Genomic DNA, 14,984 nt, shown 5'->3' with positions numbered 1-14,984 from the left:
CATGGCGAATCTTGTCTGGCATGGATTTACTAAAGAGGGAGGGGTCTCCTCTACTACTGGTAGTATGTCCCGAGCGACCTATGTAACGCATAGCCCAGCTCAATCACGTGTGCAATACATGACTGCAACATTACACAACTGTCAATAGGATCTTAAGTAAATTATAAGCAGGGGTTAAACTTTTACGTCCACGTCAGACAGAATCCAAACCTGTTGGTAGTGAAAAAAGTCATCTTTTAATCTAGTTCCAACCAAATTTTCTACTTGTTATAAACAAAACAAAAAAAGTTATTGGAAACCTCTTAACATAAAGTAGCTCAGTTGAAGTTTATTTCATTGTGTGCTTGAGCATAAGTATAGGCTACTATACTTGCTACCATCATGTAGTGTAGCGTAGAGTATACTAACTGCATACTTATTCAGACTAAATTGGAACATTTTAAGTGTACGATCTATTCAAGTATGCTACAACAGCTAAAGAAATTAGTTTTTGCAATAGTGGCCAACTAAAAGGTACAAATAAACTAATTAAGTCGATTCCTGAGGTACATTTAAAATTGTTTTTGATTGCTGGAGGTATGAGGAGTTTTGTTTTACCATAAACTTCTGTAAAACCTAAAGAACTTGCTCCAAACACACAACAATTAAGAAGTTTGCATACTTTGTGTCAGCTACTTTACTTTTGTTTTGTTCTTTTTAAAGCAACATTTGATACGCACAACATTATTTGGCTACAAAGAACTTCAACAATGTGCTTTGTTAAAGAGTTTAAATGCTTCATACTATTTAAAAAAAATGTAAATGATAAATAAAACGTGTTTAAAAACAAATTTGACCTTTAACATAGTTTGTGTTTTTTAGTAATTAATTAGCTCAATTGAAAAGTGTGGCTGTGTGTAAAGCAGGTTCCAGAGGCACCGTTGGCTCAGTGGGCCCTTCATTCACCGCTCCAGACTGGGGCCATGGTTGTCTGTCTGTGTGGGTTTACTCCTCTGCTGTTGAGCAAACACACCGAGCTGTCTGATTGGTCAGATCTCTGGGCCAATCAGAGAGGCGCACACCCTCTCTGAACTACAGGCTTTGGCTCGGCCTCAGCGCGCTCATTCATTGGCTCCCCGGCTTGACAAATTCCATATGAATCAGCGCGCCAATTACGCAGTTCTGCCCTACCATTTCTGTTTCCTCTGCTGGGCTTTGTCATAAAGCATAAAGATGTAACCAAACACCCGTCGATTGGCAAATCCGACACACTTGTTCTAACGGTTCTCAGCTTTTTCAGGAAGTTTGCGCTCGACGTAAACGTATGTGCCACCCGAGAGAGTAGATCAAATGAAAAGAGAAGAAACTATAGAGCTTAGAACAACTTTTAGAATAAATGCAAACTCAATTTCGATTGTCTTAAAAATGTCCCCGAAATCCTGAAAAGTTTAAAGGAACTTTTATTTTTTAATATCAATGGCAAATTCAAAATAATCCATTCAGGGTGGATATAGCGCGTGGGCGAGTTCTTTTGGCCAATTGAGATCATACAATTATTATTTTTCTTACAGCACATTGCTTTAAGACTTCTATGATTTCCACAAGAAGTTCTGAACGAAACGCGCACATGTGCAGGTTGTAAATATCCCGCTGCGTGTTTGAACGCGAGCGTCAAAAGTTTGGATGTGGACATATAGAGGCAGCAACCATGTGTGTCCTTATGCTGCTCTGTCGGTTTAAATGAACTGATGCATGGCTGCAGCCTTGCCGTGTGTGAGACTCCTTTGAATGTGTGTGTGTGTGTGTGTGTGTGTGTGTGTGTTTGTGCGCGCGCAGGCTCTGCGGGAGGAGAAGTGAATGTATCGCTGAGGAATGTACAGAAAGTCTCCCCGCCCCCAGCTGCGGGACTTCTTGTTATGGACAAATTCCATAGGGGGGCAAACTGACATAAAGTTTCAGTCTAGACTTCATCCTATGTGGGAAGATATACGCGCGTAATTAATGTAATTAGAAGGGGGGAATTGATCAAATTGATCAGGTTACATTTACTTTGGAAGTTCCTAACATTGTTTAAGTTAAACGCAGCTTATAGCCCAACTTTGCTGGCCTCACTCCAAGAGACAATCTACAGCGCCTCTTTCACAAACCCTGTTAGGAAAATACTGAACCCAGGGACTCAGATTTCTGGTGAGATCGCTTTTTTTTTCATTTGTCGTTCTGTGATTCCGAAACACATTCCGATTTTTGCTTAGAAACTACAGTTTTAGTCATTATATCCAGTGACTGACCGCTCCGGACAGACAGGAGGAACACTGTGAACGCCATGTTGAGGAGAGCCTCACACCAACAATATCCACGTTTCTGGCTCTGTTATTGTTCCAAACACCTGTTTTTCTGTTTGAAACACTTTTTTTTAAATAAAAAATTCAAGAAAAAAACATCCTGGTTATAGATGAGGAAGAGGAGGAGGTAATCGTCTCAGAATGTGGTGTGGGGTGACACTTCATCTCATCAGAAAATGGCGGTTTTTGTCTTCAAAACACATCCAAGAGATTTCTTTTCTTTATTGTGGCCTTACAAATAAATATCAATTTGTTGTTGTTGCTTGGAAAAAATAATCTAAATAAGGGCATTCCAGATTAAATTTTTGGAAAGCAAGTTGATTGAATAAATGTGTACATTTTCTTCCCTTTTCCTGTTTTTCTGTTTCTTCTTCAACTCATTTTTCCTCCAAAAACATTGCAAAAATAGTTGAAATTATTGTAAAAGTTAAAATACAGAAACAGATTCTAACTTGAAATTCTACAGGTATGTTAAATTTAGTCAAAATTTCACATTTCTTTTATTTTTTTAACTTAAATGGCCACAAGATCAACAAATGTTTTTCTTTTTCCGTTTGAGTATTTTTTAATAGTTTGGAATTCAATGATATCCTAATTATATTCTTTTTCTTATAAGGTGTGCCTTTAATATGTTTAAAAATGCTTTGATATATTTTTATTAACATGAAACTACTTGTCCATCTTTGTGTATTTATTTTATTTTTTAGCTTTTTCACTTTTGTTACTATGTGTTCGTGTTGCACAGAAGTTTCATAAAACTAGGTTTTCACACTCATTGTCATTTGTTGCAGCTCAACTGTTGGGCCATGAACTACCCTGCAGCTTTGTTCTTCTGCTGCTGGAAACTTCTGCTTGAAAGCCTGTTGTTTACTGTAATCTTCTCTCATCTGTTAGGAACATTTCTTCCTCATTCATTTATAGGTAAATCAGATAGTAGTTAGTTATGTTTTTAAACCTAATATAAAAATAAAGTATCCTTTGTTGGATTTGAAATAGGCCACAATCTATATTCTCTTTTCAAAGTAGACATTTTCAGTAAAGGCCAATACTTTTTTGTAGTACAAGTTTTTCCAATTGATTAATTTACCTATGGTTCTATTCAATAAAAAAAGTAGATATTTATTTATTAGTTTCCAATTAACTGAGTTACTGCTTTTAACTAAAAATATCAGATTATTTACATATTTCCAAAACAAATAAAAGTTCTAAAAAGCTCTTAAATGTGTAACAAGTAATTTAGTTTAGCACAGTTTACATTTTAGTTTAAAATGTTATTAGAGCTTAAACCCAAATAAAGATTTTGTGTGTGTAAAGCACAAAGAAAAGTTTAAAAAAAAAAACATCTTGATAAAAAACTGGTTTTGTGCTTCTTGATAAGCAACATTTTACACTCAAGTGCTTAGAAAAAGCAGACAGAGGCTCAGTTTTGCCATTTGGTTAAGAGGAAAAGTATTCAAGGCTCTCTCCTCCAACCCCCTTTGGTGTGTCCAAACCACAATTTATGAACATGTAGCTCCAGGTCAACCTGTCGGTTCCACATTCTCCCTTCCAGTTGGACTTCTTAGGACTTGTAGATAAGAAAGCTCCATGTTTACCTCATGAGCATGGGCGAGGGGGTCAAACTATTCGTGGGAGATTGTTCAAATATGATGATTTACAGATTTGATTCATTTTAAAAATTAAGCTTGAACCTGAAATCAGTGCAATGTTTCTTTTCTTTGTGAATGTTTGGAACAAAAGCAGAGACTTAGAAACTAGTCTGTCTGCATGCTTGGAGACTTTTGTGAATCATTTCAGTTCCCATGTAAAGATAATGTCTGTTGTTTTTTTAATAACCCTTTTTGAAACAATAAACAACACTGTTTAACTAGATTTCCCATTGGTTCAGGTACAGCAAAGACTTGTTTCATGAAATGTCAGCAGTATAACCGAAAAAAGCATGTATGAACAAGTATGTAGTAAAGTGAAAAGACATAAAGACGAGCTAACAGCGCTAAATCTTTAAGTGGACCTTTGTGTCTTTCCAGCTAGTCTTTACCATGTAACCTTTGGAATCACCTCGGGATGAAGAAACACATAACCCGGAGAGGCCCCATGACATGTCAGCAGTGATTATTGAGCTCGTTTGAATGCAGAACCTTATTATCTGGACCAAGGTTTACAGATAAAGAGCCCTTCATTCGTTCAGGCTCGCTTTGTGATTAGCTGTTCATTTTCAGAGATAGTGCTCCTTTTCTAGTCAATAGATCCAAAACTTTGGTGATGTACTCAAGATTCTTTTTTTTTTAAGATTAAGCCTTAGTTCTTTCACAGTTTTGGAACATTAGTTATTCTACTAGTAAGAAACTATTGTTAACCAGTCATTTTGTTTGTACACTTTATGTTTGATAGAGAAAATAATAAAGAAAAAGAAAACAATTTTTTTGTTGGCTTATTGAGAGGAAAGTAAAGAAAAGTAACTGTGGCTTCACACCTTTAAACATTTATCATGCAGAATATGGGTTTTATTGGTTTGTTAAACTTCATTTTTTTTCCATTTTAAACAACCTTTTGGTCATTTTACAATCTACTAATACCAATGAACACCAATTTGAATATGCATGGATGAAAAGTCAGAACAGCCAAGAGTTTTGATAGAACTGTATTATACAAACACAAAGAAAAGTCACATATTACCTGGGAGATGAAACTACAACTTCCTCAACAAAGAAAAAAAAATGTAATGTGAGCAAGAACGTAGATCAGTTCAATTGACAAAGATACATTTGTGGGGTTTTTCTAGGCAAAGGTTGAAAACCAAGGATCACAATCTTATGCATTACCAGCAACCACGATACCAATTTTGATTAATAATAACAGATCAGGCAATCTATGTTGCACGAAAAACAAAAAGAGAAGGAAGGCTGCAGACGGAAGAATGAAGAGACGAGATCTTAGCTACTCCCTCTTGTCATGCTTGCATCAAAATGTCAAAAATAGAAGATATCTAGTACTTGTACACGAGAACCACCTCAAAATGATGAGTTTGCTAGTAAAGGTCTGCCAATTTAAAATGTTCCTCGATGAAGAATCACACACCAGCTACGCCTGAAGGGAAGTTGATGTTAAAAGGAGGCAATTTAGAATCTCCCTGCAAAAAAGAAAACATTTGCATTTAGTAGGAAAACACAAACAGCGGGAAATTTACCAGAAGGAACACAAAGTTAATCATGTCAGAGAAAACCGTTTTTTAATTTATTGCATTGTTCTTGTCTCACTTACTCGGGCTGTAGGAACGAGAACGGGACCTGTATCGACTGTAGTAGGGCGACGGCGAGCGCCTGCGACTGAAATAGAGCCAAGAATGTGACAAACTCTCTCTGGTACAACAGTCAAACTTTGAAGTTCAGTCTGTACTCACCTATACCTGTAGTCATACTCATCACATCTTTCATATCTGTCGTATCTGTCATAACTGCGATCATAGTAGGAGTCCCTTCGCTTTCTGGTACCGCCGCCCCCGCCGCCGCCGCCTCCATTGCTGCAAAATGACAAAGAACTCTCAACACCCAGCGACAAGTCATAGATCAGGACTCTACAACCTGAGGCTTTGAAGTCCCGTGCAGGTCTTTTGTCCTTCCATTGAGGATCTCTGGCTTTGAAGAAGAATGTTAACATTTTGAATAAATAATAGGTTTGGTAGTTACCTTGTGTTATATATTTTTACATCTTTAAACTGAGGTGATCTTTTTAAACCACTGCTGACATTACACTAAATCAACTATGTAATCTGATCCGCCAAACGGAAATAAATGATATTGATAATCCTTATTGTTTCATTTTTCCTGTAATTCTGCTGTGTCTCCCCATAGATGGTGCACCAAAAAATAAATGGACCTTTGTTTAGGTGCAGAACGTTCTTATACATTCATGTGGCGTTGGAAGATTTCTTGTTTTTTTTAAACGTTCATGTGTTTTCCCAGTCGGACGGCCATTTTTCCAATCATTTCAACACAACATGAACGCAGCATTTCCATTTAGTGCAACTGGCACTAAACTGACAACTAAAGTCACAGTTTTGAAATGCAAACTTCAAAATGCTCTGTTTTACATATATTTATTAATTTTGAATGAAAATGAAAGCATTTTTTTGTCCAGATTTCTCTTATGAGGTGGATTACTAAATCATTCCATGTGTCGGCTCCTGGTCCAGCCCAAATGTTAGAACACTAGTGGTCAAAAACCCTGATCTACTGTCAGAATGGTTTATTCTTATTATTAGAACAAGCTTAAACTCTTATTTTTTATCTAATGTCTAGTTGCTGCTCAGAAGCAAAGTTCTTAAAATAGAATTGCAAGTAAATGTATTGCAGCAGGATCTAACTTGACACATTTTACTTTTGAAAGGAACTCGTCTGTACTGCTGTCAAAAGTACCGGTAATATAATTGAAACATAACACTGTTATAATTCAATTACTGGAAATATTATAAGCTTCATTTTATATAACAATGGCTTAATGGCCACACAAAAAAATCAATTTTTCTAAACAGTGTGGTGGCTCTCAGTCAGTAATAAAACTGGACCAAATGGCTCTTTTAGCATTAAAGCGTGCAGACCCTTGTCATAGACCCTTCAGGCTCAAATTTCATATTTAGCTGAAATCAAATATGTCAATGAGGAAATGTAAAGGTAGTATTTGGTTGTGTTGTTGATCTTACTAAGTTGGCCTTCCCATGTAGATTCCCGGTGTGGGGGTGTGGGGGCGTTTGGTAATTGAATAATCCACTCGGATCTGCCTTCCATCCATGTTCATGCCGTTGGTGTGCTCTATTGCCTGAAGGAAGTGAACGAGTAAAGAAGAGGAGCTCGTTACCAGACGCTTGAGATAAAGTCATAAAAAAAAAACCATCCATGACTCAATACAATGACTTGATTTGAGACAATAGGCATGTTTTAGGAATCTGAGGCAAGTCTGACCTCTAGTGGTGAATCTATGTAATCACAGCACTGTGCTTTCAATTTTAAAAAATGATGTAAAAAAACAAAACATAACAAAAACACACATTTACAGACAGCACTTTAGACATGAAAACATAGAAAATGTTCTTCTAGAAGACTTATTTTCCATACCTCCCTCGCATCACAGAGCCTCTCAAAGTAAATAAAAGCAAAGCCGCGGGAGCGACCAGTGCGCTGGTCATGCACCATATTGATCCCAGTCAGACGTCCATAGCGTGAAAACACCTCCCTCAGGTCACGCTCAGTAGTGGACAAGTTCAAGCCAAAGACCCCTAGACAAGTGCTGGGATCAGGGTTCTCCTGTAAAAGTCAACCATAGGAAGAAGTTAGAGATACTTGCACAACAAATTCATATCCAGCAAATGATAAATAATTATTCACAGAATTAGTACGCAAAAATTACTTCCTTTATTCATTTAGGGTTTTTTGTTAAAACTTTGTTTTTTTGTTTTCCACTTAAATAAGGGTTTTTTAATGCAGGTTTTTTTCACATTAAATTAAATTATTATTTAAAAAGGTGCTTTTGGTTAGATCCTAATTCCCTCACAACTCACTACTTAGTGCATCTTAAAGGGTGGCGTTCGCCATTTTTCAGGGTGTCCAAATCTACAACTTTTAAAATCCAATGTCCGGGAATTTCCCAGAAGCCTTTGCAAAAAATTATCAATGCCCACTAGATTGGGGACAGTCGACCATAATGCTTTGCTTTTGCACAATTTTTCATAAAAAAAAGATGCATGTAAACACATTTTTTGGAATCACCCAAGTTTTCATCATGAGAACACAGTGGATTCCTAAATGGTCTTCGTAAAATGTTCACGTCTACTAGCTATGGAAACAGTAAACTTTTGAGGACACAATTGTCACCAAGCTATCAGTTCCGGTAACAAAAAATGAACAAGTACAAAGAAAATTCCTTAGGTTTATCTTTATATTTTGAAATATCAAAAAGATCATGTGATTGTAAAGCTTCAGTCATTAGCGTTTTTCACAGATGAAAGATATTAAATACTGCCTATTTAATATCAGATTTTGTGAGACAATATTAGTTTATTTTAGTACTAGACAACAGAAAGATGAAAAATCAGATTAATCACAATAAAAACAGCGGAACACAAACACCTCAAACCTTCAGACAGAAGCGAACTAAAAACGAACACTGAAGCGCTGAACAACCTTTCTGAAGTGAGCAAAGCCTACTCTGAACAAAGGAGATGGCTTCAGGTTTCACCTCTGGAACATTTACAACGCAGCTTCGACTCTCCTCCCTCTGCATTCACACACAGACTCCTGGGATCAGAAGATGCCGTATGCTGCCACGGCAAACAACTCCCCACTTCAGAACAATAGTAGCAATGGGAAGAGAGACTGACCCAGGAAAGTCACTGAACTGCACCTCAGACCAAACATGGCGAATGTTAGTCCAACTGGACAACCCAAACTGGTAATTTGGGTTTGTTGACATTCATTTGATAGTTGACAATTGACAAACACAAATCCACATCACAATGGAGAAAGAATGATAAGAACATGTGTTTTGGGAGGACGCAACGTAAAGTCCAGACTTCAAATCAGTGAAACTCATAGTAAGACATCAAATTCCTGCATTACTGTGTTCTGAAAACAGCCAATTATTTGTGTATTGATGGTTCTCCTTGCAGTGTGGCACTACACTGCACTCTTGTGGTTCATTTATACAGCAACAATGAGAGACCTTTACTTTTCAGGATACGTTATTCTCTTCATGCCCACAAATAAAGACATTTTCACTTAGAGTAAATCCTACATGTAAAGTACGAATCACTTATATCTGTAAAAAGAGTCATTTTGTTTTATAACTTCATAGATGTTTAGTTTCCTTTGGACATGCTTAGCCACCAAAAACAGCTTTTTGAAAACAGAATGATTTACAAATAATGAGGAATTGTTTTTATTTTCTATTATTTTAAAAATGTACAGGATGAAATTATTATATTTATCTAATATAATAAGCTATATTGATATTTTCAGAAAAAGACTGTTGCTTTGCAACTTTAAACCGGTTTCCTTTACGGTAAATCCTCGTCCTTGCTCACACCAACACCATCCTCTTCCTCTACGTCTATGAACCTCCCCTTTGGTCTTCCTCTCTCTGGCATCTCCAAAATCCACCCCGTCCCTCCTTTCAACATCTCCATCTGTTTTCCTGCATGAGTTGTTCCTCTAATGGATTCATTCCCGGTCTTCGTCGTCTTCGTCCCTCCCAAAGAGAATCTTAACATCTTCATCTCTGCTACCTCCAGCCTCCTGTCTCTTTCTCGGTCTCCAAACCAACAACATGGCTGCTTTCACCACAATGTTCTACGCCTTTCTTTTCATGTTTGCTGACACACTTGTCACACATCACACCTGAAACCTTCCTCCACTCATTCCAACCTGCTTGCACACCCCTCTTCACCTCTGACCCCTGTACCCCCTCCCATTCCTCTTGAGTTCCTATCATTTACACTAATACTTTGCTTTGCTACAGCTGACCTTTATTCATTTCCTTTTCAGAGCAAACCTCCACCTCTCTAGATGTTTCTGTCAGTCTGTTCCTCAAAGCTGATCCTTGGTGCAGCCTCACCTCCACCTCCTCCGTCACACCTCCAGCACATCTCTCCATTGTCTTCCAGCTTTTAAACGCGTCTGGCATGACTAACAATTTTTCTGCCACTTCACACTTCTTCTGCTTTTCTTTTTGTATTCTGTCAAATAGATCTACAACATCAGAATGTAGCTCCTCCTGACCTTCTCTGTTCTTCTCCAGTAGCATCTTCATAGCCGTTCTTTTTTGACACAATAGGGAATTCAGGAATTTATTTAGGTTACATCTACACTGTTATCTACATACAAGTGTCCAATGATTTAGAAACTATACAGTTGTCTATTGCATAATTGTTTTCCATCAGAGACTGTGATGCTCTATTTAGTGCTTCTGGAGATAAAACAACTTGAAGATCCACTCCAATGAAAACTGTGTTTTTGTTGGTTTTCACATGTTCTTTCAGTCTTTTTTTCATGATGGAGAAAATATAGAGAGAAAATTAAGATGAAAACTGCATTTCTGAGTCTTTTATTCAAATTGTGATAATTCAGTAGCAGACAAAAAATGTTTTTGTAGAAAAAGAACTTGTAGTCGTCTCAATGAGCTTCACACCAATAATTGTAAAAAATACCTTTTTTATGAAAGCAAAATGAGATACCTTGAAAAAAGACTTTACACTTACTCTGGTACCAGTATGGCGGCGGCGGCTGGACATTGGGGATGCGTTTTGGCTCCTCCTACGGCGATGGTCAGGGCTGTAGGACGGAGTGCGGGACCTCCTCTGAGGAGAGCAGGATCGAGAATTCGAGCGGTGCGGGTTCGATTGCCTCCGAGAGCGAGACCTGAAAAAACAAGAGCTGCTGCATTAACTCATACAGACATAACAAAACATGAACAAAAAGGCACACCTAGGTAAAATAGCAACTTACCTGACTTTTGAATGGGAGTGGGATCTAGATTCAGAGCGAATACACGCCTGAGATGGGCTTTGGGAGCCAGACTTGCTCTGCGACTTGGTCCGGGCTGGACTCCCATGGCCCTGTAAATGGAAGTAAAATGACCCGTTACCACATTAACATGTTAAAACAGAAAATGCTTTCTTTACTTATATATCTTTGTAGACTTTTGTGAAGCACTTTTGATCAAAGGATAAAAGACACAGTAAGTACACAGACATGTGAAGTTCACAAAGTTCCCCTCATCTGTCATGTTCTGTAAATATTTCTAATGAACCATCTCTTAAAAATTTCCCTTCTGTTGATAACACAAGCCAACAAATGCACTTTTTTTTTTTAAATAAATCCAACAGCACAAGTTGTACACTTTTCAGACAATATATTTACTTTATTTTCAAAGGGAAACTTTGCAAAGTTTCAAGACAGAAAACATCACAGTTACAAAGCATTTGTTCAGAATTTTGAAAAGTGGATGAAGTTTTGCTGCTTTTGGATTTGTTTGTGTACAATAATCTCCCTTGTGTTCAGCTTCTGCTTCCACAAATATGCTTTTCCCTAAAAGCAGCCAAACACCTATATTCTCACATGATCTGCCTTTTTCCACCTGGAGTTTATGAATGTTAGGGTCTGCGGACCACCAGCATTAAAGGACCTAAAACAAATAATCTGGCATCCTAGTATAGCTACTAACTGTACTGTTTAAAATGACCCAGTTTACTTTAGTTAGCAGCATAAAGACAATTTTGTTCCACAAAATAACTGCTGTGGTTGGGGTTGCCACCTGGTCATTGTTTTAATCAATAATTGATGGAATCTGTTTTATTTTGTTGCATTAACATGATGCCTTTTTTGGACATTAACAGGAACTATCTAACAAGAAGAGGAAAATGTTACATCAATACAGTCATAAGAAGTATTTAAAGGAAAAAAAAATGGCCCTCTGCCTGCCACAGTGGCTTTAAAACATATTCTAGGAATAAAATGATGTACGCTTCTTAGTTTAGTTGCACAAACCTGGATGTTAGTCAGTTTCCCCCAGCAGCTAAACTCTTTAAAATCCCACTCACATCATCTTTTGATGTATTGAAAAGGTGTTCCCAGTGCTCTTTTAATTATGATTATGTCGTTTTTAGCCAAGATTATAGTCTCTGCACAGCACCAGTAGTTCCTAAGTAATTTACCTCTTAATTGTGAGCCGGACTCTTGGCGCAGTGTAAGCCTGCCAACACCTCCTGTCATCCCTTTGTTTACATGCTCTTCTGCTATCTTACAGCCCAAACCAAACAAAATTTTAAGCTTAATTTTCTTTATATATGTAATCCATAATGAGAAAAAAATGATACAAGAACATTTTAAAAAAACATTACAAAAACAAATTTTCTCTTTTTTTGCAAAGGGTCTTTAAAAGAAAGTTCCGAGGGTCAACTTCACAAAAGAAAGGTTTAAGCTACAGTTTGTTTTTCATAGGCACAATTATGATTATTCTTCTTCTGGACTATTTGTGCTAAATTGATATATACAAGAAATTGGTATGTGTAAAACATTTTTTTAGCATCCTTAATATGTTTTAAGAAAACATAAATTAAAATGATATATTTTGTTAAATATATAGAGTTTACTATTGCAGTATTTCAATTAAGATCACTAGTGTAAAAAGGCCACATATGACGGTTAAAAGTTGATCATTTTGGCTCATGGTGACAACCTGTGAAACCAGGACAGGCTCTTTGATAGATTTACATCATCATAAACCTTCATTTTAGTCAATTTAAATATATAGATGCCATAAAGAAATCATGTAAAGATCAAACTTCTTCAGTGGAAACAAATGATTTTCACCTTGGACATAGACAAATACATCATCATGTATGGCCAAAATTTAATATAATCATTACATTTCACCATATATTAATCTATATTTAGTGTGAAAATAAATGTCTTAAATGCACTGGCAGAAACTTAAGTATCAGCATATGATTGGGCATTTCTCGCCCAATGCATCTTTCAATCAGCTAGTTTAAGTGTTGTAGCAACAGCTAATTAGGCTAAATCATCGAGAGCAAACAGACAGAGTGGCCTGGGACAACATCTGATAAATGCTAAAGCATGCTAAGGACTGGCAGTGGCTTCAGCGACAACCATGCGGGCCCGAGGCTCTTATGCGAACATTACAGACGTTCCGAAAAATCTTAAAACGCTAAAAACGTGTGAAGGGAAAAAAAACAAACCGTCGACTCGAACATTCTGTTGCTTTTTTTCCTTAGCAAGGAAGAGCTAGCTTAAAGGCTATATTCTGAGGAGCGTCAAAGACAATGCGCTGTATCGACGTCTTACTTAGTAGAAGCAAATCTATTATCCGTCGATTATGTAAATCAACGTAGTTATATTTGAACATTCCAACAATTGAATAGCAGTAGCATTTATTAGAGGCAACACAAAAAGAAAGAAAAACTGTGCTAATGCATAAATAGCCCAAACAACATACCCCTCTGTTGTAGTTTCCGTCCTCGCTGCCACTCATTGTTTAGTAGAGTTACAATCTTCTTCACAGCGATAAATTGAATGCTTTTGTTTTATGTTATTACAGATAAATTCCGCTTAACGTTAAGTGGTTGCCTCGAACAGACTACCTTGTAATTTACGAGTGTAAATAAAGTTATGACAAACCAAAATCCGCGACTATCGGTTTCTGCCACCGTAGGGGGCGCTGTGTGGATCCACGAGTCTGCGCAGTACCTGCTTCTTCTTCAGAGGCAGATTTGGTTTTTTATTTTCATTTTTTAAGAATAACTACGCCTCCTCAGGTCATTGGGTTATACAGGTATATAGCTCATTGATTAAACCCCACCATACTACATTTTTATATGCAACAACCGTAGATATATTTATAAACATTACAATGAACAGCGCCCCCCTGTGGTCACTAAACATAACAGCTAAACCTGACGAAACTCGTTCTTGTGTTCATTTAAACCTGTTTTGCAACATTTGACACAGAAAAGAAAGAACATTTATATCCTCATTGCAAAGAAATTTCGGTTAGTAATTTGGGCTAACTAGTGAAGTTAAATCTATGCTTTATGTAGTTTTTTTTTTCTAGTTGAAGTCTTATATGAAAGGTCCACCTTAAGCCACATGCTGACTTCTGCACACAGAGAAATATTTAGAATATCAGTGGATCTTTTTCTTGCCCTGTTATTTCAAGTACTTCATGAACATGACATAATCATAGTTAATATGACAATTGAATACACTTATGATTTTAACTTTGAGTATCTTCAATACCAAGTCACTGTACAATCTTAAATGGCAGTTTAGAACAATAAAAGTGGGAGAAAAGACACCAGTATCATCCATCCACCATCATCCAATGCCTGAGATGGTAATAGGAAGAAATGGCGAAGACATTGACAATTTATGAAACAAACTACCGGTAACTAATTACCAGAAGACGAAAAATACAATCAAACATGAATGTGCAGATGTCTGATTGCCCAAGCTTGAAAAACCCTTAGGGTCAAATTTGGCTGAACCTTTTATTATTTGTTAAATTTTGCTTTTTTCCTTCAATTAAAAAAAAGATTTTTTGGGGGTTGCTTTTGAATACATTTGAATGCTGCTACCCAAAATGAAAAAAAAAAAAAAAAAAACAGACAAAAGTTCAAATTACCTTTAAAAGCCCAGTAAAAAAATATATATTCTAAGGTTCTCCAGAGTTTACCACCTGCAGAAATTTTAAAGATGACTTCCCGTTTTGTTAAAAAAAAAGATGGGGTTTTCTCTAAGACATGCAAGATTTAAAAAATACTTTTTAGCATTTTTTTATTTTTAGCAATAGAAGTGGACTTGGATATTTTTTTAGAGGTAAATCCACAATTTGCTCTAGAATTCACTTTTTCCTAAAAACTAGAAAAAAAATTGTGCACAAACAAAAGACAATTCGAACCTTAAAATGTAGGATTAACGTCTTGTTTGTGGCCTTTTTGGGGCTACTACTGGTACTTTTACAGCATTAAAGAGACAAACAAAGAGGCAGGAACACAGACACACACACACTTTGTGACGTCAATCAGCTAAAAAAACTTCCATCATCAAACAGATGGCAAGAATACACGGTGGAACCTGAAAAGCTTCTCACCTG

At 36.8% G+C, this 14,984-nt stretch overlaps 1 protein-coding gene across 1 annotated transcript; it reads right to left on the bottom strand.

Annotated features, from left to right (window-relative positions):
- Positions 1–4,803: 4,803 nt before the first annotated feature.
- Positions 4,804–13,706, bottom strand: LOC101157868 (transformer-2 protein homolog alpha). The gene is made up of 8 exons (XM_004073843.3): positions 13,329–13,706; positions 10,817–10,926; positions 10,570–10,729; positions 7,433–7,621; positions 7,021–7,136; positions 5,722–5,841; positions 5,583–5,647; positions 4,804–5,451 (listed from the first exon to the last, which is right to left on the bottom strand). Exons 1-8 carry the CDS (start codon positions 13,362–13,364, stop codon positions 5,441–5,443), a joined length of 807 nt encoding a protein of 268 aa, XP_004073891.1. The 5' UTR covers positions 13,365–13,706; the 3' UTR covers positions 4,804–5,440.
- Between the last annotated feature and the right edge of the window lie 1,278 nt (positions 13,707–14,984).

Source organism: Oryzias latipes, chromosome 11, assembly GCF_002234675.1.
Source record: "Oryzias latipes chromosome 11, ASM223467v1".
Classification (NCBI taxonomy): domain Eukaryota; kingdom Metazoa; phylum Chordata; class Actinopteri; order Beloniformes; family Adrianichthyidae; genus Oryzias; species Oryzias latipes.
This window is presented reverse-complemented; position numbering and strand designations above follow the sequence as displayed.

Excerpts from the sequence above, each read along its gene's own strand:
- LOC101157868 (XM_004073843.3), bottom strand. The coding sequence starts at position 13,364 with ATGAGTGGCAGCGAGGACGGAAACTACAACAGAGGG. Across the intron at positions 10,730-10,816 it reads CACTCCCATTCAAAAGTCAG|GTCTCGCTCTCGGAGGCAAT; the intron begins GTAAGTTGCTAT and ends TTGTTTTTTCAG. Across the intron at positions 5,648-5,721 it reads GAGTATGACTACAGGTATAG|TCGCAGGCGCTCGCCGTCGC; the intron begins GTGAGTACAGAC and ends GCTCTATTTCAG.